The sequence below is a fragment of the Schistocerca cancellata genome, chromosome 4, assembly GCF_023864275.1.
Source record: "Schistocerca cancellata isolate TAMUIC-IGC-003103 chromosome 4, iqSchCanc2.1, whole genome shotgun sequence".
In the NCBI taxonomy this organism is placed as follows: Eukaryota; Metazoa; Arthropoda; class Insecta; order Orthoptera; family Acrididae; genus Schistocerca; species Schistocerca cancellata.
In genome coordinates, this window is record NC_064629.1 from 824,091,474 (window position 1) to 824,118,761 (window position 27,288).

A 27,288-nucleotide genomic window follows, 5' to 3' on the forward strand; every position below is an offset into this window, starting at 1 on the left:
ACCTTGTGGCCAACATGAGAGCCCGTTGCAGAAAACGTATTACCGCCTGTAGTGATAACTCACACTTTATGTACCATGTCATTCCAGATTAACATCAACTCACAATGTCCAATCTCAAAGGCAACTAATCATCACGACCATTACCACGTGTTTATTAAAAGCAAACATGATTTGTACTACTAGTGCCGCTCTTATGCGACTGGCACGAAATCTGAATAGATATCAAATTTCAGATGTACGAACACGCCTACCAACTTTCGTTTCTGTCGCGCAACTTCTCGTCGGTGTTGCGATTTCTTTTCGTCAGTGTATTTGCACAAGGGAAGGCGCTGTAGGGTGTATCCGATGGAACAAGGATGGGTATGTGTGAACTGAATTACAACCAGGAACAGTGCGATTCAGATAACTCGTACTTAACATTTATATCATCACATATAGTTAGAGAATATGTACACATTTAAATAAAGAAATAATGGTTCCCGGTGCCTGTCTTTAAAAAAAATCACACAATGACAACAAATAATCTGATAAAATTTGGCGAGACTTCTGCCATGTCTCGCACTAACGGCTTCTTGAAATGTGTAATTAAGGAAGCCATTGAAATAAAAATCATCGATAACACCCTAAATAGTGACGATGCCTGCTGCTCCGCGCGGCATCGGATCCAGTGATAGCGCACTTGAAGCGAACACATCGAAGGCCGAGTCAATGTATGCCAATACATGGCTATAAAGCGGGAACCAGTAACATCAAAGTCAACAGCTGATGTATACTCGCGCTCATGGCCAAGAAGTGCTTCGCCGAAAGTTTGTGTAATTTTAATCAATTGAGAAGGCTGGAAACCCGAGAACTTTTATTCAGTTTTTGATTCTGTTCCTGGGTTCATTACGTGTTCCCACCTCTCGCCATACGAGGGTACGTCCAGAATCACTACATGGACTGAATCATCTGTCATTCGAGAAGAGCACGCAGCCCACTCCTCGTTGGCCCCGTCGCTATACTCTTGGCACCATCGTAAATAGTAACGATGATGTTCGGGTGTCAACGAAACACAAATAACTGGTCGTTGGTCTAAGATTCCACCACCATGCAGTCGCCGTTACAATGTGAAGCGTGAGACTGTGTGCCTTGCAGTCTTGTTAATTGTGGTTGCAACGGCATCTGTTGTTTGACGAGGTTCGCATCTTGCGCGTTGCACATGTAGCGATTATCTGCTGCTATGGTCGACCGTGGCCAACCACCTCCATTTCTTAGGGAAGCAATGCCAGTGGTTCGAAACACTCCCCGTACACGTGAATTAATGCTGTGAGCAATACCAAACTTTTGAGCTACTCTCGTCGCACTTCCTCCTTGTTTGAGTTTCCCGATGATTCCCCACCGTGTGAATTCATCCAGATGTTGCCTCCGATCCATGTCGTAACGAAGAAGACAACCACTGTGCATCGCAACTGCTCATTGACTGACACACACTGTCATTTCCCGTTCCTTCAACTACCTGGTTTTGCGGGGCCAGCCACATTTGGCGCTAGAGTCACGCTGATCTGTCGCCATGTGACGCCCACCTTTCTGTGCACAGTGGGAGACCTGTGGCAACATCCTCCCGCGCTTTCATTCATCTACACCGAGCTATTAACATATCACGTTATTTCATCTACACTCCTGGAAATGGAAAAAAGAACACATTGACACCGGTGTGTCAGACCCACCATACTTGCTCCGGACACTGCGAGAGGGCTGTACAAGCAATGATCACACGCACGGCACAGCGGACACACCAGGAACCGCGGTGTTGGCCGTCGAATGGCGCTAGCTGCGCAGCATTTGTGCACCGCCGCCGTCAGGGTCAGCCAGTTTGCGTGGCATACGGAGCTCCATCGCAGTCTTTAACACTGGTAGCATGCCGCGGCAGCGTGGACGTGAACCGTATGTGCAGTTGACGGACTTTGAGCGAGGGCGTATAGTGGGCATGCGGGAGGCCGGGTGGACGTACCGCCGAATTGCTCAACACGTGGGGCGTGAGGTCTCCACAGTACATCGATGTTGTCGCCAGTGGTCGGCGGAAGGTGCACGTGCCCGTCGACCTGGGACCGGACCGCAGCGACGCACGGATGCACGCCAAGACCGTAGGATCCTACGCAGTGCCGTAGGGGACCGCACCGCCACTTCCCAGCAAATTAGGGACACTGTTGCTCCTGGGGTATCGGCGAGGACCATTCGCAACCGTCTCCATGAAGCTGGGCTACGGTCCCGCACACCGTTAGGCCGTCTTCCGCTCACGCCCCAACATCGTACAGCCCGCCTCCAGTGGTGTCGCGACAGGCGTGAATGGAGGGACGAATGGAGACGTGTCGTCTTCAGCGATGAGAGTCGCTTCTGCCTTGGTGCCAATGATGGTCGTATGCGTGTTTGGCGCCGTGCAGGTGAGCGCCACAATCAGGACTGCATACGACCGAGGCACACAGGGCCAACACCCGGCATCATGGTGTGGGGAGCGATCTCCTACACTGGCCGTACACCACTGGTGATCGTCGAGGGGACACTGAATAGTGCACGGTACATCCAAACCGTCATCGAACCCATCGTTCTACCATTCCTAGACCGGCTAGGGAACTTGCTGTTCCAACAGGACAATGCACGTCCGCATGTATCCCGTGCCACCCAACGTGCTCTAGAAGGTGTAAGGCAACTACCCTGGCCAGCAAGATATCCGGATCTGTCCCCCATTGAGCATGTTTGGGACTGGATGAAGCGTCGTCTCACGCGGTCTTCACGTCCAGCACGAACGCTGGTCCAACTGAGGCGCCAGGTGGAAATGTCATGGCAAGCCGTTCCACAGGACTACATCCAGCATCTCTACGATCGTCTCCATGGGAGAATAGCAGCCTGCATTGCTGCGAAAGGTGGATATACACTGTACTAGTGCCGACATTGTGCATGCTCTGTTGCCTGTGTCTATGTGCCTGTGGTTCTGTCAGTGTGATCATGTGATGTATCTGACCCCAGGAATGTGTCAATAAAGTTTCCCCTTCCTGGGACAATGAATTCACGGTGTTCTTATTTCAATTTCCAGGAGTGTATATCACGTTATTTTATCTATATCGTCCATAAGTTTTGCAGACCAAATTTTTATTTCATGTTTTTTTGAAGAGGTAGAGCCTCTCCAAGCCCTCGCCGGAGTGATGGCCAACACGAAAGATCTACTGCTATCTCTGCGTAAGGGTTAGTTTTCACTAAAGTGAGGTCTCGCAGGCTGTGAGTACTGCGATGTTTGCGCACGTCTGGTTAAGGTTAACCAATTATAAGCGCCCATCTGGAAACGGATTGGGTCGAAAGTTGAATGAAGGATAGCGGTTGAAAGGGTAGACGGGGGAGAAAGAGCTAAAGCAAGAGCCAAGGGGGCAAAGACCTGCGCGATAGTTGGGTAGGTAGGCCGGCCGCGGTGGCCGTGCGGTTCTGGCACTGCAGTCCGGAACCGCGGGACTGCTACGGTCGCAGGTTCGAATCCTGCCTCGGGCATGGGTGTGTGTGATGTCCTTAGATTTAAGTAGTTCTAAGTTCTAGGGGACTTATCACCTAAGATGTTGAGTCCCATAGTGCTCAGAGCCATTTGAACCATTTTTGATAGTTGGGTAGGGTTGTAAGACCAGTAGCGGTTTTCCTGCTACCTGCAACAGGTCATGCAAGGGTAGGCTTTGTTAGTAGCGCGTATCATGCAGGCGGATACCTTTGAGGTTGTGCGGTGCCGTTACTCAGTGACTGCTGCTCCGTGTTGGTGCTGGCTTCACGGTCAGCGTCAGCATATCTGTAAAAGTTAGGTACATCATCGTTTTCTGTCATATATCGGATTCACAGAGGAGGATAGTGCTGGCGGCTTGTTTGTGCGTTAGTGTGCAAACTTGTCGGTTTCCCAGCTTTAGCCTGTTGGTCGGCTTTAATAGCAGCTGGCATATCTGTGTGTTAACTCGCCATAGGTGGTTATGCCCTAGATAGTAGTGTCTCTGGCTGCTTATGATTCCACCTATGCAGAGCAGTGTATTACTTGATGAACGTAAGAGCAGTGAGGTAAGCATGAAATCTTGCGTGACTGAAATAAAAATGGATATTGGTCCCACGTGTTCTGAAAAGTAGAACGTACAAACAAATACCTTACATTTACAATGTTAAACTTGACTGCAAAATTCAACACTGAAAGACATTTAATGCTGTTCAATCTGAATACAACGTAACGCACAATCATGTTAATGCCATGTCTACATAATTCAGAACGAAGTCAGTTTAATATGCCCAATTCACTATCACAAGGCAAAGCGTCGGTAATATGATGTAAAATCATCGCACAGCTAGCGGACGGAAAGGGTGTGTCTTTGTCTGTCAGGCACAGGGCCTCGTGATTTGATTCTGCTGCCACGTTTCCCTGTTGGTTGAGCCCCATCAAAGCTCAGACCACTTGCTGAGACATAACTTACTGTTTCTATCCAGATAGCCTATCACAAATCTACACTACTGGCCATTAAAATTGCTACACCAAAAAGATGACGTGCTACTGACGCGAAGTTTAACCGATAGGAAGAAGATGCTGTGATCTGCAAATGATCAGCTTTTCAGACCATTCACACAAAGTTGGCGCCGGTGGAGACGCCTAAAACGTGCTGACATTAGGAAAGTTTCCAACCGATTTCTCATACACAAACAGCAGATGACCGGCGTTGCCTCGTGAAACGTTGTTGTGAGTGTAAGGAGGGGAAATGCATACCGCCACGTCTGATAAAAGTCGGATTGTAGCCTATCACTATTGCGGTTTATCGTATCGCGACATTGCTGCTCGCGATGGTCGAGATCCAATGATTGTTAGCGGATTATGGAATCGGAGGGTTCAGGAGGGTAATACGGAACGCCGTGCTGGATCCCAACGGCCTCGTATCGCTAACAGTCGAGATGACAGACATCTTATCCGCATGGCTCTAACGGATCGTGCAGCCACGTCTCGATCCCTGAGTCCACAGATGGGGACGTTTGCAAGACAACAACCATCTGCACGAACAGTTCGACGACGTTTGCAGCAGCATGGACTATCAGCTCGGAGACCATGGCTGCGGTTACCCTTGACGCTGCATCACAGACAGGAGCGCCTGCGATGGTGTACTTAACGACGAACCTGGGTGCACGAATGGCAAAACATCATTTTTTCGGATGAATCCAAGTTCTGTTTACAGCATCATGATGGTCGCATCCGTGTTTGGCGACATCCCGGTGTACGCACATTGGAAACGTGTATTCGTCATCGCCATACTGGCGTATCACCCGGCATGATGGTACGGGGTGCCATTGGTTACACGTCTCGGTCACCTCTCGTTCGCATTGACGGCACTTTGCACCATGGACGTTACATTTCAGATGTGTTACGACCCGTGGCTCTAACCTTCATTCGATCCCTGCGAAACCCTACATTTCAACAGGATAATGCACGACCGCATGTTGCTGGTCCTGTACGGGCCTTTCTGGATACAGAAAATGTTCGACTGTTTCCCTGGCCAGCACATTCTCCAGATATCTCACCAAGTGAAAACGTCTGGTCAGTGGTGGCCGAGCAACTGGCTCGTCACAATACGCCAGTCACTGCTCTTGATGAACTGTGGTATCGTGTTGAAGCTGCATGGGCAGCTGTACCTGTACACGCCATCCAGGCTGTTTGACTCAATGCCCAGGCTTATAAATGCCGTTATTACGGCCAGAGGTGGTTGTTCTGGGTACTGATTTCTCAGGATGTATGCACCCAAATTGCGTGAAAATGTAATCACATGCAGTTCTAGTATAATACATTTGTCCAATGAATACGCGTTTATCATCTGCATTTCCTCTTGGTGTAGCAATTTTAATGGCCAGTAGTGTAGCTTTCAGCTAGTAAGGCCTTCGTCAATACATACACACTCACGCAATCACATCTCACACAGACATGACTGCAGTCTCAGGCAACTGAGGCCACACTGCGAGCAGTATCACCAGTGCACGATGGGAGTGGCGATTGGATGAGAGTGAGGACGAGGCTGAGGTGAGTAGGGGGAGGGATAGTAGGGTAGGGATGGCGGATAGTGGCGTGCTGTTGACGAGCACGCAGGGACAAGGTGGAAAGAGCAGCTACACTATGTGACCTAAAGTGTCCGGACACCTGACTGAAAATGACTTACAAGTTCTTGGCACCCACCCATCGGTAATGTTGGAATTCAATATGGTGTTGGCCCATCCTTAGCCTTGATGACAGCTTCAACTCTAACAGGCATGCGTTGAATCAGGTGCTGGAAGGTTTCTAGGGGAATGTCAAACCATTCTTCATGGAGTGCTGCACTGAGGAGAGGTATCGATATCGATTGGTGAGTCATGGCACGAAGTCAGCGCTCCAAAACGTCCCATAGGTGTGGTATTGGATTCAGGTCAGGACTGTGTGCAAGCCAGTCCATTAAAGGAATGTTATCGTCGTATAACCACCATGCCACAGGCCGTGCATTGTGAACAGGTACTCAATCGTGCTGAAAGATGCAATCGTCATCCCCGAATAATTCTTCAACAGTGGGAAGCAAAAAGGTGCTCTAAACATTACTGTAGGCTAATGCTGTGATAGAGTCGTACAAACAACAATGGATGCAAGCCCCCTTCATGAAAAACACGACCACAGCGCAACACCACATCCTCCGAATTTTACTGTTGGCACTACACACGCTGGCAGAAGACGTTCACCGGGAATTCACCATACCCACACCCTGCCATCGGATCGCAACATTGTGAATCGTAATTTGTCAGTCCACACAACTTTTTTCAACTGCTCAATCGTCCAATGTTCACGCTCCTTACACCAAACGAGGAGTTGTTTGCCAATAACAGGCGTAATGGGTGGCTTATGAGCAGCCGCTTGAGCATGAAATCCAAGTTTTCTCAGCTCCCACCTAATTGTGACAGTACTTGCAGTGGATCCTGATGCAGTTTGGAATTCCTATGTGGTGTCCTGGATACATGTGTGCCTATTACACATTGCGACCCTCTTCAACTGTCGGCAGTCTCTGTCAATCAACAGACGAATTCGGCCTGTACTCTTTTGTGCTGTAGGTGTCCATTCACGTTTCCACTTCACTATCACGCCGGAAATAGTGGATCTAGGGATGTTTAGGAGTGTGAAAATCTAGCGTACAGACGTGTGACACAAGTGACCCCCAATCACCTGACCACGTTCGAAGTCCGTGAGTTCCGCAGAGGGCCCCATTCTGCTCTTTCACGATGTCTAATGACTTCTGAGGTCGCTGGTATGGAGTACCTGCCAGTAGGTGGCAGCACAATGCACCTAATATGAAAAATGTATGTTTTGGGGGGTGTCTGTATACTTTTGATCGCATAATGTATGTGCAGTTGGGAGGTTAGACGATGGGCAGCGGAGAGATGGGAAGGGGGCGGAGGGGATAGCGGAAAAGGAGAGAAGTATAAGCAGTGGGTGCGATGGAGGAATGGGGGCTGTGTAGTGCTGGAATGGGAACAGAGAAGGGGCTGGATGGAAGAGGATAATGACTACAGCATCTCCGCTATATGTTGAGTAGCAACTTTCCTTTTCACAATATTGCTGCATTCCATCCCAGATTTTCCATTCTTTGAGCTTCCATCCAGAGATGTGCTATCCCAGCAGACGCATAAATGACGACAGCTCACTAGGGAAGACACGTGTCTATGGACGCACGTAGGAATACGCTGCACGAAAATCCCCCTTCACAGCGAAGCGAACTCGCAAAAGCGAACGAGAATTCTCTCTCGCGTACACGGTAGGTGCGTCGTGTTCGGTCGTGCGCGGGTCGCATTCGGAAGTGCTCCCTTGTGATCCGGTCGTTGTCGGTTTCAGAGCGAACCATCAAAGGAAGTTCACGTGCTCTCCTCTTCGGCGCTAGCTCCGCTGTGATAAACAGAGCGCACTCGCCTTGTCGCAGTATTAGTCGAACACAGTAACGTTGCACATGGGAGTGCAATCGCTACGGTCGGGCTGATCGCGGGCCAGCGTGTGTTAGGGGTTACGGAATGTAGGAAGGACGGCACGTGTACAAGTATGCAATGGAAACTGCATGTTGGTGATTAATTATTAAGTGGACGATCAATGCCGGCTGGAGTGGCCGAGCGGTTCTAGGCGCTACAGTCTGGAACCGTGCGACCGCTACGGTCGCTGGTTCGAATCCTGCCTTGGGCATGGATGTGTGTGATGTCCTTAGGTTAGTTCGGTTTAAGTAGTTCTAAGTTCTAGGGACCTCAGAAGTTAAGTCCCATAGTACACCTCAGAGCCATTTGAACCATTTTTGACGGTCCATCACGCAAGTCGTAAACGCCGACTGCTTCATCTGCCGTATCTCTTTCACTGGAATCCGTTCCAGTTTATCTGCCGTGTAAATTTCCCTATCACTGTCATAATCATGTGCTGCAGATTCGTCTTTGCTCTCCAGACCAACAGTGATGACTATATTCTCTAATGCGCGTTCCATTAACCCATCTCCGCGCCAATATTCATTTTTAATTCTATTTACATGCTCGCAGTGTTTTAACTAATCATTTTAGTTAATCTTATACAAAGACTGTTTGATTATTTGTTTTAGGGTAATTAAGTTAATGGACGAAACTTTTATCGGCAATGTTCTCTTTCATTGCATCCCAGATTATCTCTATAGGATTCAAAACATAGCGGTATGCTGGGATGCACAGAACATTATATCCCTTATGCTTTAAAACTGCATCTGCTTTACAAACATGCTCTGGCTTATTACAACGCAGTAGTTGTAAACGCTCATTACTTGTTAAGCTCGGTTCAAAACCGATTTTGCTATGAATGAGCCATTCAGTTATTCCCTTTTTCAGAGTTGCAGTAATGGGATCAGTATTTGTGTAAACAGCGTGATACGGTCAGTTATCAAGAATAACAATACTGCCAGTTGAGATGCCAGGAATCACTTTCTCTGCTAACCATTTCCGAAAATTATCCCCACTCATGGAATTGTAATAATTTTGAGGCTGTGATTTCGAATCATATAATAACTCTGCTTCCTCTATAAAACCCGTTTCTGCTCCAGCGTGGACAACAAAAGCTGCCAGTAGACATTACACATGGAATTTCTTCGATCTGCCTGCACTTTTTCATGGTACAACGAGTATGCGCCAACGTTTCATTCGTGAATACTAGTGGTTTATTTGGCCTCTTTTCATTGTTTCTGATTGCTCTCAAGTATTCCACGCACTTCGCCAAAATGGCAGAACTTTCTGTTAGGAAGTTACTATTACTTTTACATCTTTCGAAACGAAATAACAACTCTTCCAAAATTTCACGATATGTTCTCCTTCCACCCTTAAAATTTATCTCAGTTTTTAAAATATAAGCAGCTTTCTCAATGTTGAGATTTCCTGCTTTTGCTCACAACACACCAAAAATTTTCTTTGCGCAAATGCTTTGTCGAAGTCATCAGGAAGAATTAATTTTCTAGAACGCCATCGTTTTCTACGAGTTTTAATTTTTGCCCGATTTCTTTAGCTTTCTTAAAGTGTTTCAGAATGTATTTTACCTTTCTTTTTGACTTCCCTACACTTTTTCTGCCTGAAAAATTGATTTCAGTACAGCTATCAGTATCTGCTTCTGCTTTTTTCTTCCGGACAAAACTGTACAACTTTGCATATACGCCATTTTTCATATAAATGTGTCCACTTTCACGTCATCTACCTCGGTTTTCCGTTTTAATGGTGTTCATTATTATGAATAACACCACTCTGCACTTCTGACGATATTTCACTAGGACTCGTTGAACCACCTGGTAGTATATTCAGAGCTGATCTGAAAGCATTGGCACTGCGAAGCGTTTTCCTCAGTCACCACTATACTTGTTTATTGTAGGGTCACCGCGTGTTTCCCATAACGGCCACGGGATGCCAAGTGCAATAGTATCATTGTTAGGTAGAACTCTGTATCTCCCTCGCGAACTGTTTGTTGTTGTTTACTGACAGTGATTTTCTTGGTGACGGAGTGGCTGGATGATAATGTACGTCTGTTGATAGAAGAGTACAGACACTACAGGTGCTTGTGGGACCATAGAGATCCAATATATAACAAGCTTAATGAAAGAAACTGATGCTTGGAAAGAAATTACCGAAGTACTGAAAATGCTAACAAAGGAGCTAAAGAAGAAAAGGAACTCACTTCTGTATTCTTTCAGGCTAGGAATGTATAAAGAACGGACAGCTTTGAAAAAGGGTGCAGTGGAAAAATATAATTCCAATTGATTTGCCTTGAAATCGTTGTCATTCCATCTTGATAAATACCGGGTGATCAAAAAAGACAGTATAAATTTGAAAACTGAATAAATCACGGAATAATGTAGATAGAGAGGTACAAATTGACACACGTGCTTGGAATGACATGGGGTTTTATTAGAACCAAAAAAATACAAAAGTTCAAAAAATGTCCGACAGATGGCGCTTCATATGATCAGAATAGCAATAATTAGCATAACAAAGTAACGGAAAGCGAAGATGATGTTCTTTACAGGAAATCTCAATATGTCCACCATCATTCCTCAACAATAGCTGTAGTCGAGGAATAATGTTGTGAACAGCACTATGGTGAGGCATTGGCGTCGGATGTTGTCTTTCAGCATCCCTAGAGATGTCGGTCGATCACTACACAGTTGCGACTTCAGGTAACCCCAAAGCCAAAAATCGCACGGACTGAGGTCTGGGGACCTGGGAGGCCAAGCATGACGAAAGTGGCGGCTGAGCACACGATCATCACCAAACGACGCGCGCAAGAGATCTTTCACGCGTCTAGCAATATGGGGTGTTTTTTTTTTTTTTTGTTCTAATAAAACCCCATGTCATTCCAAGGATGTGTGTCAATTTTTACCTCTCTATCTACATTATTCCGTGATTTATTAAGTTTTCAAATTTATACTGACTTTTTGATCACCCAGTACAATGCCGAAAAAAATTAGTGCACCTGGAAACACGACGTCGATATGGATCCGATGACGGAACATGCCACATGGGATATAGTAGATGTACTGATAACCGTTTCAACGTCGTCCACCTATAGATAGCGTAGTGGCATAGCTACCAGAGCGCCATCTGTGTCTTCCCTTTAATAGGGAATTCTCACAGCCGGAAGGCTCAGTGTAGTGCAGACGCGTGAAACAAGCACGCAACCATGTCACGAAGATGCACTCGTGCTTCCTATGGCCAAAAGAGCGAGTCTGAAAGGGATCAAATTGTGGCCTTCTGAGTGGTGCGCTGATCCTTTCAGAGAAGTGCCACACAAGTTGGACACGCTGTGTCAGCTGTGCAACGATGTTGGTATCTGTGGTCTTGTGAACATTCTCACACCCAGAGGTGAGGTTCTGCACGTACACTCTGCACATACGCCCGCTAGGATCGTTGGATTGTAAGGACAGCAGTGGCACATCGCACAGCTACCTCAGCACAAATAAGAGGGCATGAGAGCCCAGACCTGTCAACATGAACTGTTGCACGCCGGTTATTAGCAGTGAGACTACGGGCACGCACACCTCTAGTCCATCTCCCACTCACGCCACAACATCGACGTGCATGGTTCGACTTTTACCGTCAGAGGACCACTTGGAAGAGAGAATGGCGCGCCGTGGTCTTCAGCTATGAAAGCAGATTCTGCCTGCACGCAAGTGATGGTCGTTTGCGCTTACGACGTAGACCTGCTGAGTGCTCTCTTGCAGAGTGCATTCGTCCGAGACACACTGGCTCCATCCCTGGCTTTATAGTCTGGAGTGCGATAAGCAACAACTCTTGTTCATCTTTGCTGTTTCTGGAGGGGACGGTAACTAATTCTCGGTACGCGCAGAATGTTTTTAAATTCGTTCTTTTATCGTTCTTGCAACAAGAAGGTGGTGTGTTGTTCCAACAGGATAACGATCGCCCACACACTGCCCGTAAATTCAACGTGCTCTGCAAGACATGTAGCAACTCCCCTGACCAGCACGATCCCCGAACTTGTCTCTAATCGAGCACATGTGAGGAATTACTCGTGTGACTCGTCAGCCAATAATTCTTACGGAACTACGTCAACAGGTCGAGCAGGCGTGGCATAACTTGTCCCAGGACAGTATTCGCCATCTGTATGTTAGAGTGGATGCCAGAGTCAGCACCTGTATTCCTGCCATTGGAGGCTACACCATGTACTAATATGGGTGTTTCAGCATGGCTCGATACCTGGTAACTCAGAACCGCTTGTGCTATTGATCTGTAAGTGTAGTCATTTCATGTACTCCACATGCTCTGTTAGAACAGTACCCTGATCAGTCAGAACATTATGACCATCGATATAGATCCTTCCAGGCAAAAGCAAAATCACCTGCCGAGGAATGACCGCTTGTCAGACTCACGCACGGTGCGTGTAGTATTAGTGAGTGTGCCATCCGTGGGTAGAAGGGAGAAGGCGCGCGATCTATCTGAGTTTGAGTAAGGGCAGATTGTGATGGCCCGGAGGCTCGGCATGACTATTCTGGAAACTGCACGACTTGTCGGATGTTCGAGTAGTGCTGTGGTGAGTGTCTTCAAGAAGTGGTCGAAACCAAGGAGCAACCACGTCCAGTCGTCGTGGGCTTGGGCGACCACCCCTCATTACAGATTTTAGATATCGCAGGCTGGGCAGACTGGTTAAACAGACAGGCGGCGAACTGTGGTAGAGCTATTGTTGGGCAGAGTAGGTGTGTCTGAACACACAGTGCATCGAACGCTCGTAACATCTACATCTACATCTACATCCATACTCCGCAAGCCACCCGACGGTGTGTGGCGGAGGGTACCTTCAGTACCTCTATCGGTTCTCCCTTCTATTCCAGTCTCGTATTGTTCGTGGAAAGAAGGATTGTCGGTATGCCTCTGTGTGGGCTCTAATCTCTCTGATTTTATCCTCATGGTCTCTTCGCGAGATATACGTAGGAGAGAGCAATATACTGCTTGACTCTTCGGTGAAGGTATGTTCTCGAAACTTTGACAAAAGCCCGTACCGAGCTACTGAGCGTCTCTCCTGCAGAGTCTTCCACTGGAGTTTATCTATCATCTCCGTAACGCTTTCGCGATTACTAAATGATCCTGTAACGAAGCGCGCTGCTCTCCGTTGGATCTTCTCTATGTCTTGTATCAACCCTATCTGGTACGGATCCCACACTGCTGAGCAGTATTCAAGCAGTGGGCGAACAAGCGTACTGTAACCTACTTCCTTTGTTTTCGGATTGCATTTCCTTAGGATTCTTCCAATGAATCTCAGTCTGGCATCTGCTTTACCGACAATCAACATTATATGATCATTCCATTTTAAATCACTCCTAATGCGTACTCTCAGATAATTTATGGTATTAACTGCTTCCAGTTGCTGACCTGCTATTTTGTAGCTAAATGATAAAGGATCTATCTTTCTGTGTATTCGCAGCACATTACACTTGTCTACATTGAGATTCAGTTGCCATTCCCTGCACCATGCGTCAATTCGCTGCAGATCCTCCTGCATTTCAGTACAATTTTCCATTGTTACAACCTCTCGATACACCACAGCATCATCTGCAACGATGGGCCTCCGTAGCTGACGATCCATGCGTGTGCCAATGTTAACTCCATGTCATAGGCAAGTACGACTAAAATGGGCACGTGACCATCGGCACTAGACGTTGCCACAGTGAAAGAGCGTTGAATGGTCTCTTCATCATACTGATGGGAGGGTGCCAATGCGTTGTCTTTCAGGGAAACAGCTGCTTGACACCTGTATTGCGGGACGGAGACAAGCTTGAGGCGGTTCCATTACGCTCTTGGGAACACTAACGTGGGAATTTTTGGGACCAGCGGAGCTCGTAAAAGGCACCATGACCGCCGAGAAGTATCGTACACTGGCTGCAGACCACGTACAGCCCTTCATGACGATCATCTTTCCGAACGGCAGTGGATTTTTCTGCAAGATAATGCTCGATGTCACAAGGCCGGGATTGATGAGTTCCATTTGATGTACTAGCTGCCCAACTCGCCAGATCTGAAATCGATCGAACGCATCTGGGATATCCGCGTGGGATTAGCCGAGCGGTCTAAAGCGCTGTAGTGATGGACTGTGCGGCTGGTCCCGGCGGAGGTTCGAGTCCTCCCTCGGGCATGGGTGTGTGTGTTTGTCCTTTGGATAATTTAGGTTAAGTAGTGTGTAAGCTTAGGGACTGATGACCTTAGCAGTCAAGTCCCATACGATTTCACACACACGTTTGAACATTTTTTTCCAACTGGGATATGACTGAATGTGGCGACAGAGATAGTCGAACCATCGCCGTAATTTACGGGATTAGGTAACTTGTGTGTGCAGATGTGGTGCCAGCTTCCACCAGTGACCTGCCAGGACCTCATTGCTTCCTTGCCACAATGAAAAAAATGGTTGAAATGGCTCTGAGCACTATGTAGCGCCTAGAACCGCTCGGCCACTCTGGCCGGCCACTACAATGCGTCGCTGCTGTTATCCGTGCCAAAGGTGCACATACCAGCTATTAGGTAGGTGCCCATAATGTTCTGGCTGACCAGTGTAAATCTTGAATGAACTGGAAACCTCTAAAAGGATGCACTAATTTTTTTCCGGCAGTGTATGAAAAGCAGATTTTCACTAAAGTCAAAGCCATGTAGTAACTATATTTTGCATTTATTTAATTCACTGAAAGCTGCTCAAACGGTTCTCGGCTTAACAATATGTATCCTGCCATTCGATCCGGCCACAATCCGATTCAAAACATGGTGGAGATTCATTTCTTATTTTGACAAGAAGTCTTTTTCCAAGTAGATATGGGTAATTTCAACTGCATTGCTAAAGAAGTTCTGTCTAGTGATATAATACACTACTAGCCATTAAAATTGCTACACCAAGAAGAAATGCAGATGATACACGGGTATTCATTGCACAAATATATTATACTAGAACTGACATGTGATTACATTTTCACGCACTTTCGGTGCATAGATCCTGAGAAATCAGTACCCAAAACAATCACCTCTGGCCGTAATAACGACCTTGATACGCCTGGGCAATAAGTCAAACAGAGCTTGGTTGGCGTGTACAGGTACAGCTGCCCATGCAGCTTCAACACGATACCACAGTTCATCAAGAGTAGTGACTGGCGTATTGTGACGATCCAGTTGCTCAGCCACCATTGACCAGACGTTTCCACTTGGTGAGAGATCTGGAGAATGTGCTGTCCAGGGCAGCAGTCGAATATTTTCTGTATCCACAAAGGCCCGTACAGGACCTGCAACATGCTGTCGTGCATTATCCTGCTGAAATGTAGGGTTTCGCAGGGATCTAATGAAGGGTAGAGCCATGGGTCGTAACACATCTGAAAAGTAACGTTCACTGTTCAGAGTGCCGTCAATGCGAACAAGAGGTGGCCGAGATGTGTAACCAATGGCACCCCATACCATTACGCCGGGTGATACGCCAGTATGGCGATGACGAACACACGCTTCTAATGTGTGTTCACTGCGATGTCGCCAAACACGGATGCGACCATCATGATGCTGTAAACAGAACCTGGATTCATCCGAAAAAATGATGTTTTGCCATTGGTGCACCCAGGTTCGTCGTTGAGTACACCATCGCAGGCGCTCCTGTCTGTGATGCAGCGTCATGGGTAATCGCAGCCATGGTCTCCGAACTGATAGTCCATGCTGCTGCAAACGTCGTCGACCTGTTCGGGCAGATGGTTGTTGTCTTGCAAACGTCGCCATCTGTTGACTCAGGGATCGAGACGTGGCTGCACGATCCGTTAGAGCCATGCGGATAAGATGCCTGTCATCTCGACTGCTAGTGATACGGGGCCGTTGGGATCCAGCACAGCGTTCCGTATTACTCTCCTGAACCCTCCGATTCCATATTCTGCTATCAATCATTGGATCTCGACCAACGCTAGCAGCAATGTAGCGATACGATAAACCGCAATCGCGATAGGCTACAATCCTACCTTTATCAAAGTCGGAAACGTGATGGTACGCATTTCTCCTCCTTACACGAGGCATCGCAACAACGTTTCACCAGGCAACGCCGGTCAACTGCTGTTTGTGTATAAGAAATCGGTTGGAAACTTTCCTCATGTCAGCACGTTGTAGGTGTCGCCACCGGCGCCAACCTTGTGTGAATGCTCTGAAAGGCTAATCATTTGCATATCACAGCATCGTCTTCCTATCGGTTAAATTTCGCGTCTGTAACACGGCATCTTCGTTGTGTAGCAATTTCGATGGCCAGTAGTGTATATTCCTCTTCCCCTTCACATGTACAAGTACTGGATAACTGACAAATATCGTGGAGCCGAATCCGCCTATTTTCATTTTTGTTTCGTTTACCTTTGATTTTTTTCACGTAATTGCAATCGTGAAAACGAAAGTCATTAAAATAGACAGATAACGTACATTAGCATGAAAGGGACAGACAAATGCAGACCGAACAGCCGCCACAAGGGAATCATGGTATAGTTCCATTCAAAAGTAATCACCTCACACTTTAACACATTTATCTCTCTGGAAGACGAGGCAATCAGTTCCGGTTTCGTAGACCGTGGTCGGCCGCTGACGGAACCACAACAGCACCCATCCTTAAACTTCGTCGTCCGATTGCAACTGACGTTCACGCATGTAAAACACCTGAAAATCACACAGTGAAAGATCCGGATTGTACAGAGGATGTTGCAGTGTTTCCCAAGCAAATCAATGAAGAGCAGCCTTCGTCCGATAGGCAATGTGGGGGCGAGTGTTATTGTGCAACAGGATGATTCCTTCCGACAGCATTCCTTAGCGTTTTGAGTTAATGGCGCGTCGTAATTTCTGCAAAGTCTCTTCATAACACTGCTCATTTATTGTGATTCCACGCTCTGGGAACTCGAAGAGCATTGGCTCCAGGTAGTCGAAAAGAAGGCAATCATAACCTCACCAGCCGGCCGCAGTGGCCGTGCGGTTAAAGGCGCTGCAGTCTGGAACCGCAAGACCGCTACGGTCGCAGGTTCGAATCCTGCCTCGGGCATGGATGTTTGTGATGTCCTTAGGTTAGTTAGGTTTAACTAGTTCTAAGTTCTAGGGGACTAATGACCTCAGCAGTTGAGTCCCGTAGTGCTCAGAGCCATTTGAACCATAACCTCACCGGAACTTTTGTAAACAGCTTTGGAGTTCTTTGATGAGAGAGATGTGGGATGTTTCCTCTGTTGGCTTTGCCGTTTGCCCTGGGGCTGTCGGAATGCTGCCGGACAGGATTATCCTGTTACACGATAACCCCCGCCCCCACACTGCCAATCGGACGAAGGCTACATCAACGATTTGGTTGGGAAACACTGTAACATCCTCTGTATATCTCGGATCGTTGACGATGTGATTTTCACTTCTTTGGCGACCTTAAGAAAGATTTGCATGGACGTCAGTTTCAGTCGGACCAGGAAGTGGAAGAGTGTGTGCGGTTGTGAATTCGTGAGAGGCTAACCTCGTTCTTCAAAGCAGAAATTGATGGTCGCGTGTCCCAGAGGGATAAATGGTCCCGTTGCGGCGTGTTTTCGGTTTTCTTTTGACTGCCTCTCATAAAATAAAAATATGCGAAAGACCGGATCATTTTACAATTATTTAAATACAGAAACAGGATACGTGAAAATTGTTTTCCTTGTGATAGTGATGTGTGCTATCCAACAAACTGTAAAGGCCAAGACATGAAATAGAATATAAGGCTGTTCTTTTGTATATATTTTACAATACACGTTTTTATTGACAGTATGTTCCTTGCATTCACTTTAATGACCAACAGCGTGTTTTCCATACAAAATAAACCAAGCTATATGTTCCTATACTCCATCACGCTGTACGAAATATAAGTTAAGTAACTTTATCACGATAACGTTTTAGCGCCATAAAACAAAACAAATCGTATGCTTTTTCTTCTGTTCGCTCCAGTGTAAATACTTATTCGCAGGTGCAAATAAATGATGGTGCGCATAAGCGACACGCCTGAAGATTTCTTATGCACGCACATTCACCTATGTTCGCTTCGGTGTACAGGTCGCTAAAAGTGTCTCACAGAAGAGGCCTTTCAAGAAGGCATTGGGGACTAGGCCATTAGAAGGGAGCAGGAGTTCCGGATTGATAAAGAAATCGGCGGTATCATTTTTAAAGGAAACAACCACACATTTTCCTGACGGAGTTTATGGAAAACGTAAATCTGGATAGTCGAACACAGATCTGATGTGATCAAGAATGTGGGTCCCAGGCCTTAGCACTGCACCGCCTCGCTCAGTTCTGAAAAATTCATTCACCCTCTACGTAGAGATGAGATATACTAACTGCGACGCCTCTGCATTTTGTGTATATTACTACCACAGTAGAGTTACACTCCTGGAAATTGAAATAAGAACACCGTGAATTCATTGTCCCAGGAAGGGGAAACTTTATTGACACATTCCTGGGGTCAGATACATCACATGATCACACTGACAGAACCACAGGCACATAAACACAGGCAACAGAGCATGCACAATGTCGGCACTAGTACAGTGTATATCCACCTTTCGCAGCAATGCAGGCTGCTATTCTCCCATGGAGACGATCGTAGAGATGCTGGATGTAGTCCTGTGGAACGGCTTGCCATGACATTTCCACCTGGCGCCTCAGTTGGACCAGCGTTCGTGCTAAACGTGCAGACCGCGTGAGACGACGCTTCATCCAGTCCCAAACATGCTCAATGGAGGGCAGATCCGGAGATCTTGCTGGCCAGGGTAGTTGACTTACACCTTCTAGAGCACGTTGGGTGGCACGGGATACATGCGGACGTGCATTGTCCTGTTGGAACAGCAAGTTCCCTTGCCGGTCTAGGAATGGTAGAACGATGGGTTCGATGACGGTTTGGATGTACCGTGCACTATTCAGTGTCCCGTCGACGATCACCAGTGGTGTACGGCCAGTGTAGGAGATCGCTCCCCACACCATGATGCCGGGTGTTGGCCCTGTGTGCCTCGGTCGTATGCAGTCCTGATTGTGGCGCTCAGCTGCACGGCGCCAAACACGCATACGACCATCATTGGCACCAAGGCAGAAGCGACTCTCATCGCTGAAGACGACACGTCTCCATTCGTCCCTCCATTCACGCCTGTCGCGACACCACTGGAGGCGGGCTGCACGATGTTGGGGCGTGAGCGGAAGACGGCCTAACGGTGTGCGGGACCGTAGCCCAGCTTCATGGAGACGGTTGCGAATGGTCCTCGCCGATACCCCAGGAGCAACAGTGTCCCTAATTTGCTGGGAAGTGGCGGTGCGGTCGCCTACGGCACTGCGTAGGATCCTACGGTCTTGGCGTGCATCCGTGCGTCGCTGCGGTCCGGTCCCAGGTCGACGGGCACGTGCACCTTCCGCCGACCACTGGCGACAACATCGATGTACTGTGGAGACCTCACGCCCCACGTGTTGAGCAATTCGGCGGTACGTCCACCCGGCCTCCCGCATGCCCACTATACGCCCTCGCTCAAAGTCCGTCAACTGCACATACGGTTCACTTCCACGCTGTCGCGGCATGCTACCAGTGTTAAAGACTGCGATGGAGCTCCGTATGCCACGGCAAACTGGCTGACACTGACGGCGGCGGTGCACAAATGCTGCGCAGCTAGCGCCATTCGACGGCCAACACCGCGGTTCCTGGTGTGTCCGCTGTGCCGTGCGTGTGATCATTGCTTGTACAGCCCTCTCGCAGTGTCCGGAGCAAGTATGGTGGGTCTGACACACCGGTGTCAATGTGTTCTTTTTTCCATTTCCAGGAGTGTATATAAGGGGCGATCAAAAAGTTTCTGCTCGAAGGCTGTACAGTCCAGAATCGGCAACCAGGAAAAATCACCGAGAGCACTGAGGCAACCATCCCACCGACGCACCAGATTGAAGATACTCGTTTGCTAAAACACCGTGTCCCGCAACGTGAAAAAGCCCTTAACGGCGGGCTGTACATCCCCCGCCGAAAGGAATCGTTGACCCTTCGGCGCCGTTTTGGAGGGACCGAAGACGTGTCAATCGCATGTGGAGAGATTAGGACCATAGGGCGGGCGCTCGAGTATCTACATCTACATCTACATGATTACTCTGCAATTCACATTTAAGTGCTTGGCAGAGGGTTCATCGAACCACAATCATACTATCGCTCTACCATTCCACTCCAGAACAGCGCGCGGGAAAAACGAACACCTAAACCTTTCTTTTCGAGCTCTGATTTCTCTTATTTTATTTTGATGATCATTCCTACCTATTTAGGTTGGGCTCAACAAAATATTTTCGCATTCGGAAGAGAAAGTTGGTGACTGAAATTTCGTAAATAGATCTCGCCGCGACGAAAAACCTCTTTGCTTTAATGACTTCCATCCCAACTCGCGTATCATATCTGCCACACTCTCTCCCCTATTACGTGATAATACAAAACGAGCTGCCCTTTTTTGCACCCTTTCGATGTCCTCCGTCAATCCCACCTGGTAAGGATCCCACACCGCGCAGCAATATTCTAACAGAGGACGAACGAGTGTAGTGTAAGCTGTCTCTTTAGTGGACTTGTTGCATTTTCTAAGTGTCCTGCCAATGAAACGCAACCTTTGGCTCACCTTCCCCACAATATTATCTATGTGGTCTTTCCAACTGAAGTTGTTCGTAATTTTAACACCCAGGTACTTAGTTGAATTGACAGCCTTGAGAATTGTACTATTTATCGAGTAATCGAATTCCAACGGATTTCTTTTGGAACTCGTGTGGATCACCTCACACTTTTCGTTATTTAGCGTCAACTGCCACCTGCCACACCATACAGCAATCTTTTATAAATCGCTTTGCAACTGATACTGGTCTTCGGATGACCTTACTAGACGGTAAATTACAGCATCATCTGTGAACAACCTAAGAGAACTGCTCAGATTGTCATCCAGGTCATTTATATAGATCAGGAACAGCAGAGGTCCCAGGACGCTTCCCTGGGGAACACCTGATATCACTTCAGTTTTACTCGATGATTTGCCGTCTATTACTACGAACTGCGACCTTCCTGACAGGAAATCACGAATCCAGTCGCACAGCTGAGACGATACCCCACAGGCCCGCAGCTTGATTAGAAGTCGCTTGTTAGGAACGGTGTCAAAAGCTTTCCGGAAATCTAGAAATAGGGAATCAACTTGAGATCCCCTGTCGATAGCGGCCATTACTCCCGTAACTACTGCATTTTTGAGCAGTGTTGGTCCTATGACGGCCAACAAAAGGGTAACAGCACGTTGTTCCTTTTCGGACGCATTTGGTCATAACATCGCCACAGTTCATTTTTTCCGCATTTACTGCACTGACGTCGCAAAGACACGAATACCACACTAATCCCTTCCCTACACGTCGGTGCTTGTTTACCAGCATCGAAGTGGTGCTACGTTGCATATATCCCCTGCAGTAACGCACTCCAACGGAGCCTTTTTGATCGTCCCTTATACAAAATCTGAATGGGGGGCTCCATATGTTTCCCAAGTTGTGCAGCGGCCGTAAACAATAGAATTACCAAATAAGCAGCAACCAGTCGCAAAATCATGTTTTCTTTATTTAATTTTGCAATCGATTTCAACTGATTACTGCGGGAACATACAAGTAATAACACTGTAAGACAGTGTTATTACTCAGGGAACATACACGTTGAAAGCACCGATGATGGCTGTTAATCAGATGAAATCGATGTGCAAAATTAAATAAAGAAAACATTATCTTCCGACTGGTTGCTGCTTATTTGGTAACCTTATACAAAATCTATCACTCACCTTCCACGTCAAGTGTTTCATTTACCTGAGTTCTTGGTGTTTTTGCGATATTCTTGTAATTTGCGAAAATCATGATGACATTTGATCTGTTTCTGTGAATAAATGACTTTTATGTTGACAGAACCTTACCGGTGCCAGCCTCTGATCCTGACCAACGGCATCGCGCGCATGAGGAACAGCGGCCAGGAAATGCGCTTCAAGTGTTCGCCAGGCTTCCGGCTGCTGGGAGACCAGTATGCTACCTGCGTACGAGGCCGCTGGAACGTTGAGCTGCCCGTCTGCGTCAGTGAGTACACTCCACTTATCACTCAACACTCTGGTCCAAATTTGGCCTATTAGCACACTATATCCTTCATAATAGTTGGGTTGAGATATATAATGAAGTTCTACGAAACAGAGGAAAACTATCCATGTAAAAATCCAGCTTCGTATATTCGCTCATTTACTAATATGCATCCACGAGGGCATACTGACAAGTAATTCCCCGAATTTTTTATATGAAAACTATTAAAGCTGTTTAAATACACTACTGGCCATTGAAATTGCTACACCACGAAGATGATGTGCTACAGACGAAAAATTTAACCGACAGGAAGAAGATGCTGTGATATGCAAATGATTAGCTTTTCAGAGCATTGACACAAGGTAGGCGCCGGTGGCGACACCTACAACGTGCTCACATCAGGAAAGTTTCTAATCGATTTCTCAGACACAATCGGCAGTTGACCGGCATTGCCTGGTGAAACGTTATTGTGATGCCTCGTGTAAGGAGGAGAAATGCGTACCATCACGTTTCCGACTTTGATAAAGGTCGGATTGTAGTCTATCGCAATTGCGGTTTATCGTATCGCGACATTGCTGCTCGCGTTGATCGAGATCCAATCACTGTTAGCAGAATGTGGAATCGGTGGGTTCAGGAGGGTAATATGGAGCGCCTTGCTGGATTCCAACGGCCTCGTATCACTAGCAGTCGAGATGACAGGCATCTTATCCGCATGGCTGTAACGAATCGTGCAGCCACGTCTCGATCCCTGAGTCAGCAGATGGGGACGTTTGCAAGACAACAACCATCTGCCCGAACAGTTCGTCGACGTTTGCAGCTGCATGGATTATCAGCTCGGAGACCATGGCTGCGGTTACCCTTGACGCTATATCACATACAGGAGCGCCTGCGATGGTGTACTCAACGACGAACCTGGGTGCACCAATGGCAAAACGTCATTTTTTCGGATGAATCCAGGTTCTGTTTACAGCATCATGATGGTCGCACCCGTGTTTGGCAACATCGCGGTGAACGCATATTGGAAGCGTGTATTCGTCATCGCCATACTGGCGTATCACCCTGCGTAATGGTATGGGGTGCCATTGGTTACACGTCTCGGTCACCTCTTGTTCGCAATGACGGCACTTTGAACAGTGGGCGTTACATTTCAGATGTGTTACGACCCGTGGCTTTACCCTTCATGTTGCAGGTCCTGTACGGGCCTTTCTGGATGCAGAAAATGTTCGACTGCTGCCCTGGCCAGCACATTCTCCATATCTCTCACAATTGAAAACGTCTGGTCAATGGTGGCCGAGCAACTGGCTCGTCACAATACGCCAGTCACTACTCTTGATGAACTGTGGTATCGTGTTGAAGCTGCATGGGCAGCTGTACCTGTACACGTCATCCAAGCTCTGTTTGACTCAATGCCCAGGCGTACCAAGGCCGTTATTACGGCCAGAGGTGGTTGTTCTTGGTACTGATTTCTCAGGATCTATGCACCGAAAGTGCGTGAAAATGTAATCACATGTCAGTTCTAGTATAATATATTTGTGCAATGAATACCCGTTTATCATCTGCATTTATTCTTGGTGTAGCAATTGTAATGGCCAGTAGCGTAAAACGAACATATTAACATTCTACATCTTCCTTCTTCATGGCCCCATATTTATTTCTTAACATTGTCAGCCTGGCGACGAAGATATCGTTGAAACCGTCAAAGAGAATGCTTAACTTCGCTGACAGAACTGCAACCTCAACTCACCTTGCGCCGCTTCACCACTATCACTGTGACGTTATCGAAGGAATTCTTTAATTTTTGGAAACTGATGAAATGTTCGATGACAGGGAATATAAGATATCAGATTGTTGCAGATATTTCTGCGCTCATATGTGGTCTGGCATTGTCATGCTGAAGAAGAAGGTGCTCCATGTATGGAGGAGCACTTATAATTCGAAACTCGATTACAGCACACTCTTCCTCATGCACCAACATACAGTAGATACATTACATACCGCCAAGACTAACATTCTTTCGCAAACACGTCACATAATTTACGACCTCATGTGTTTCACACAGTCGTAACTCCACCACTGAGTACACTACGCCTGTCAGCATAGACTAATCGTTTTGCGTGCATGTGTCCACACTTCAGCACCTGAGTTGCTGTCCAGAGGAAAATAAACATTAATGGCTTGCGGCTAGCTCTTCTACACCTACATTCTAAGACAAAAAAAAGACTGACCACATAGAAATTATCTGAATTGGACGGAAGACGGCGGAAGTGATGTACATGAACAGATAAAAAACTGATTACAGTTACAGAAAAATGGAATGAGTTATTCAGCCACTTGTGCAAGAATTTAAATGGTTTTGCATTAATTGATTAATTTGTTGGATGTCATCGTGAGAGATGTTGTGTCAAATTCTGTCCAATGGAGGCGACGGATCTTTAAAATTCCAGGATGGTTCGAAGGACCTGCCAATAATGCTCCTAACGTTCTCAGTTTGGAAGAGATCCAGCGAGCTTCCTGGCTAAGGTAGGGTTTGATAATCACGAAGACAAGCAGTAGAAACTCTCGCCGTGTGTGTGCGGGAATTATCTTGCTGAACTGTAAGTCCATTATGGCATGTCATGAACGGCAACAAAATGGGATGTAGAATATCGTCGATGTACCGCTATACTGTAAGGGGGCCGCGGATGACAACTAAAATGTTCTGCTATGAAAAGGAGTGGCATCCCAGACCATCACTCCTGGTTGTCAGTCCATATAGTGGGCTATAGTCTGACTGGTATCCCATTGCTGTCTGGGGTGTCTCTAGACAAAAGGGATCATTCTTTCAAGTGTCTATACGTAATGCTGTCATGACTGGGTGTGTGTCATGTCTCTTATGGATTATCTGTTGAATGTGTTGTGTTGCAACTACGTTGTTAATCTCTGTCTGTGGTATGTTACCTGCGTACTCGAAGCCAGGAGCAGGTGGTGGGAGGGAGGTATTGGTGCACTCCAGGACTGTTGAGAATATGGCGTAATAGAAATGTCGGTCATCAGGGGTTGTAAAAATGTCAAACGGTTTGGTTACAAATTTGGCTTGAATTAGATTGTTGGTAAAGGGGTCATTATTTCGTAGGAGAGAGTATAGGGTTCAAATGGCTCTGAGCACTATGGGACTTAACTACTGCGGTCATCAGTCCCCTAGAACTTAGAACTACTTAAACCTAACTAACCTAAGGACATCACATACATCTATGCCCGAGGCAAGATTCGAACCTGCGACCGTAGCAGTCGCACGGGTCCGGACTGAGCGCCTTAACCGCGAGACCACCGCGGCCGGCAGAGTATAGGGGAAAGGTTTTCTGTTTGTAAGACTGCGAAAGCCTCTTCAGTAACTGGAAGAGATTATCGTTAGCGTGGTGTTGAGGTTGGCTCATGTTTTGTGCCAAACCTGGCATTTCTTTGTGTTTAGCAGATACCTGACGTGCCTTTCTAATTTCCAATGGCGTGTAGGTGTGTCTTTATCACTGGTCTTCAGTAGAGATCAACATAAGTGACAGTTTTCCTAGATGTGGAGGAGGGCAGCCGGTTGGGACTGTGGGTCGGTGGGGATAAATTGGTTTCGTTGGAATGCGGTGGTTTATGGCTTTTGACAAGATCTGATGGAGGAAGGTGGCTGCATGCGGGATGTAATTGAGTATTCTAAGGATAACTGATAGCTTCCGATATGAGTATAAGCTGGTTCTCTGTAGACACTCTAGTTTGTAGGGGAACAATCCAGTATGTGGTTAGGATAGGTACTAGGAATGAGTGCAAGGGTTGGCTATGACTGTGTAGGGCATAGTGAGTAGGACAGATATGTAGTGAATTTCAGCTGGGTCGAGGATTTCTGCAGTAAAGCGAGGTTGACATCTGGAGTGAAAATGCTTTCATGGTCGGTATGCTGTGGGATAAAGGTTGATGTCAACTCGAAGGGAAATAGTGAATTGACGCCACCGCTGGAGTTCTATATGTGATTGACTACGATTATTAAGTTTAGCTGCAGGATTTTGGGCTGGAGGAAACTGGGGCCTAGCCAGGAGAGCAGGAGGGTATGAGGCACCGCAGATGTGAATGTAGTTGGATAGCCTGGTAGTCTGTATATTGTGTGATTTCGGCTTGTTTTGAGGTCTTCTTTGGCTCAGGGATGGGAACAGTTTCCCTTGTCAGGCGTTCGGTATTCTTTTTCATTGGTTTAGGTAAGGATATGATGTTTGTATAACTGGGGGTAGCTGGTAACGAGTTTGTTCGAAACTGCTGCTGGATTTTGAAGAAGAGTTTACAACAGTCCAAGGTCCTGATGTTGAGTCTTCTGTCAGGGTTGGTGAAGCTGGCGTAGGTGTGTGGATTTAAGGCAGCAGTGCCTGGAGAGGAGATGAATGGGTGAAAGGTGTAGGCTTGGTGGAACGTCCATGAACTCTGCGTGACGACTGTATGACACTGGGAAGCACTGTTGTATATATGTTGTATTCTTTGTATCTCGGCCCCCCAGGGGGCTCGTCACTCTTTGGTGGGTTCGCGCTTAGTTACCACGGGGCCCCAGCCTTTGCCGCATCTTTTCCCTTCCGTGCTGCATGTCTATCCCCTTGCTATTCTTGTTCCCATGTCTGGGATTTTATTGGGAACGTTCTGCATTGTCTGTCACTGACGTAAGAACAGTCTCACCACTGTTTCTTCACTTCCTTTTCCTTTATTTGTTTCCCTTCTCCTCTCGTTCCTCTGCTTCGGCGTTTTTTATTTGAAAACTGTTAAATGGTTCAAATGGCTCTGAGCACTATGGGACTCAACATCTGTGGTCATAAGTCCCCTAGAACTTAGAACCACTTAAACCTAACTAACCTAAGGACATCACACACATCCATGCCCGAGGCAGGATTCGAACCTGCGACCGTAGCGGTCGCGAAGCACAACAATTTCTTGCTGCCTCACCTCTCCAGGGCTACGCTATTCGTGTCATGGCCCATAGAACTTTGAATTCTTTCCATGGCGTTATTTACACTAGGCTGCTCGATGGTTTCAAAAAAAAAATGGCTCTGAGCACTATGGGACTTAACTTCTGAGGTCATCAGTCCCCTAGAACTTAGAACTACTTAAACCTAACTAACCTAAGGACATCACACACATCCATGCCCGAGGCAGGATTCGAACTTGCGACAGTAGCGG

At 47.1% G+C, this 27,288-nt stretch overlaps 1 protein-coding gene across 2 annotated transcripts in view; it reads left to right on the forward strand.

Moving 5' to 3' along the window:
* The window catches only part of LOC126184859 (MAM and LDL-receptor class A domain-containing protein 1-like), a 1,134,981-nt gene that overhangs the window by 406,589 nt on the left and 701,104 nt on the right, over positions 1-27,288 (forward strand). For both annotated transcript variants that reach the window (XM_049927473.1, XM_049927474.1), the window contains exon 2: positions 21,949-22,113. In XM_049927473.1, coding sequence (XP_049783430.1) covers positions 21,949-22,113 — 165 coding nt within the window. The remainder of the gene's footprint in view (positions 1-21,948; positions 22,114-27,288) is intronic.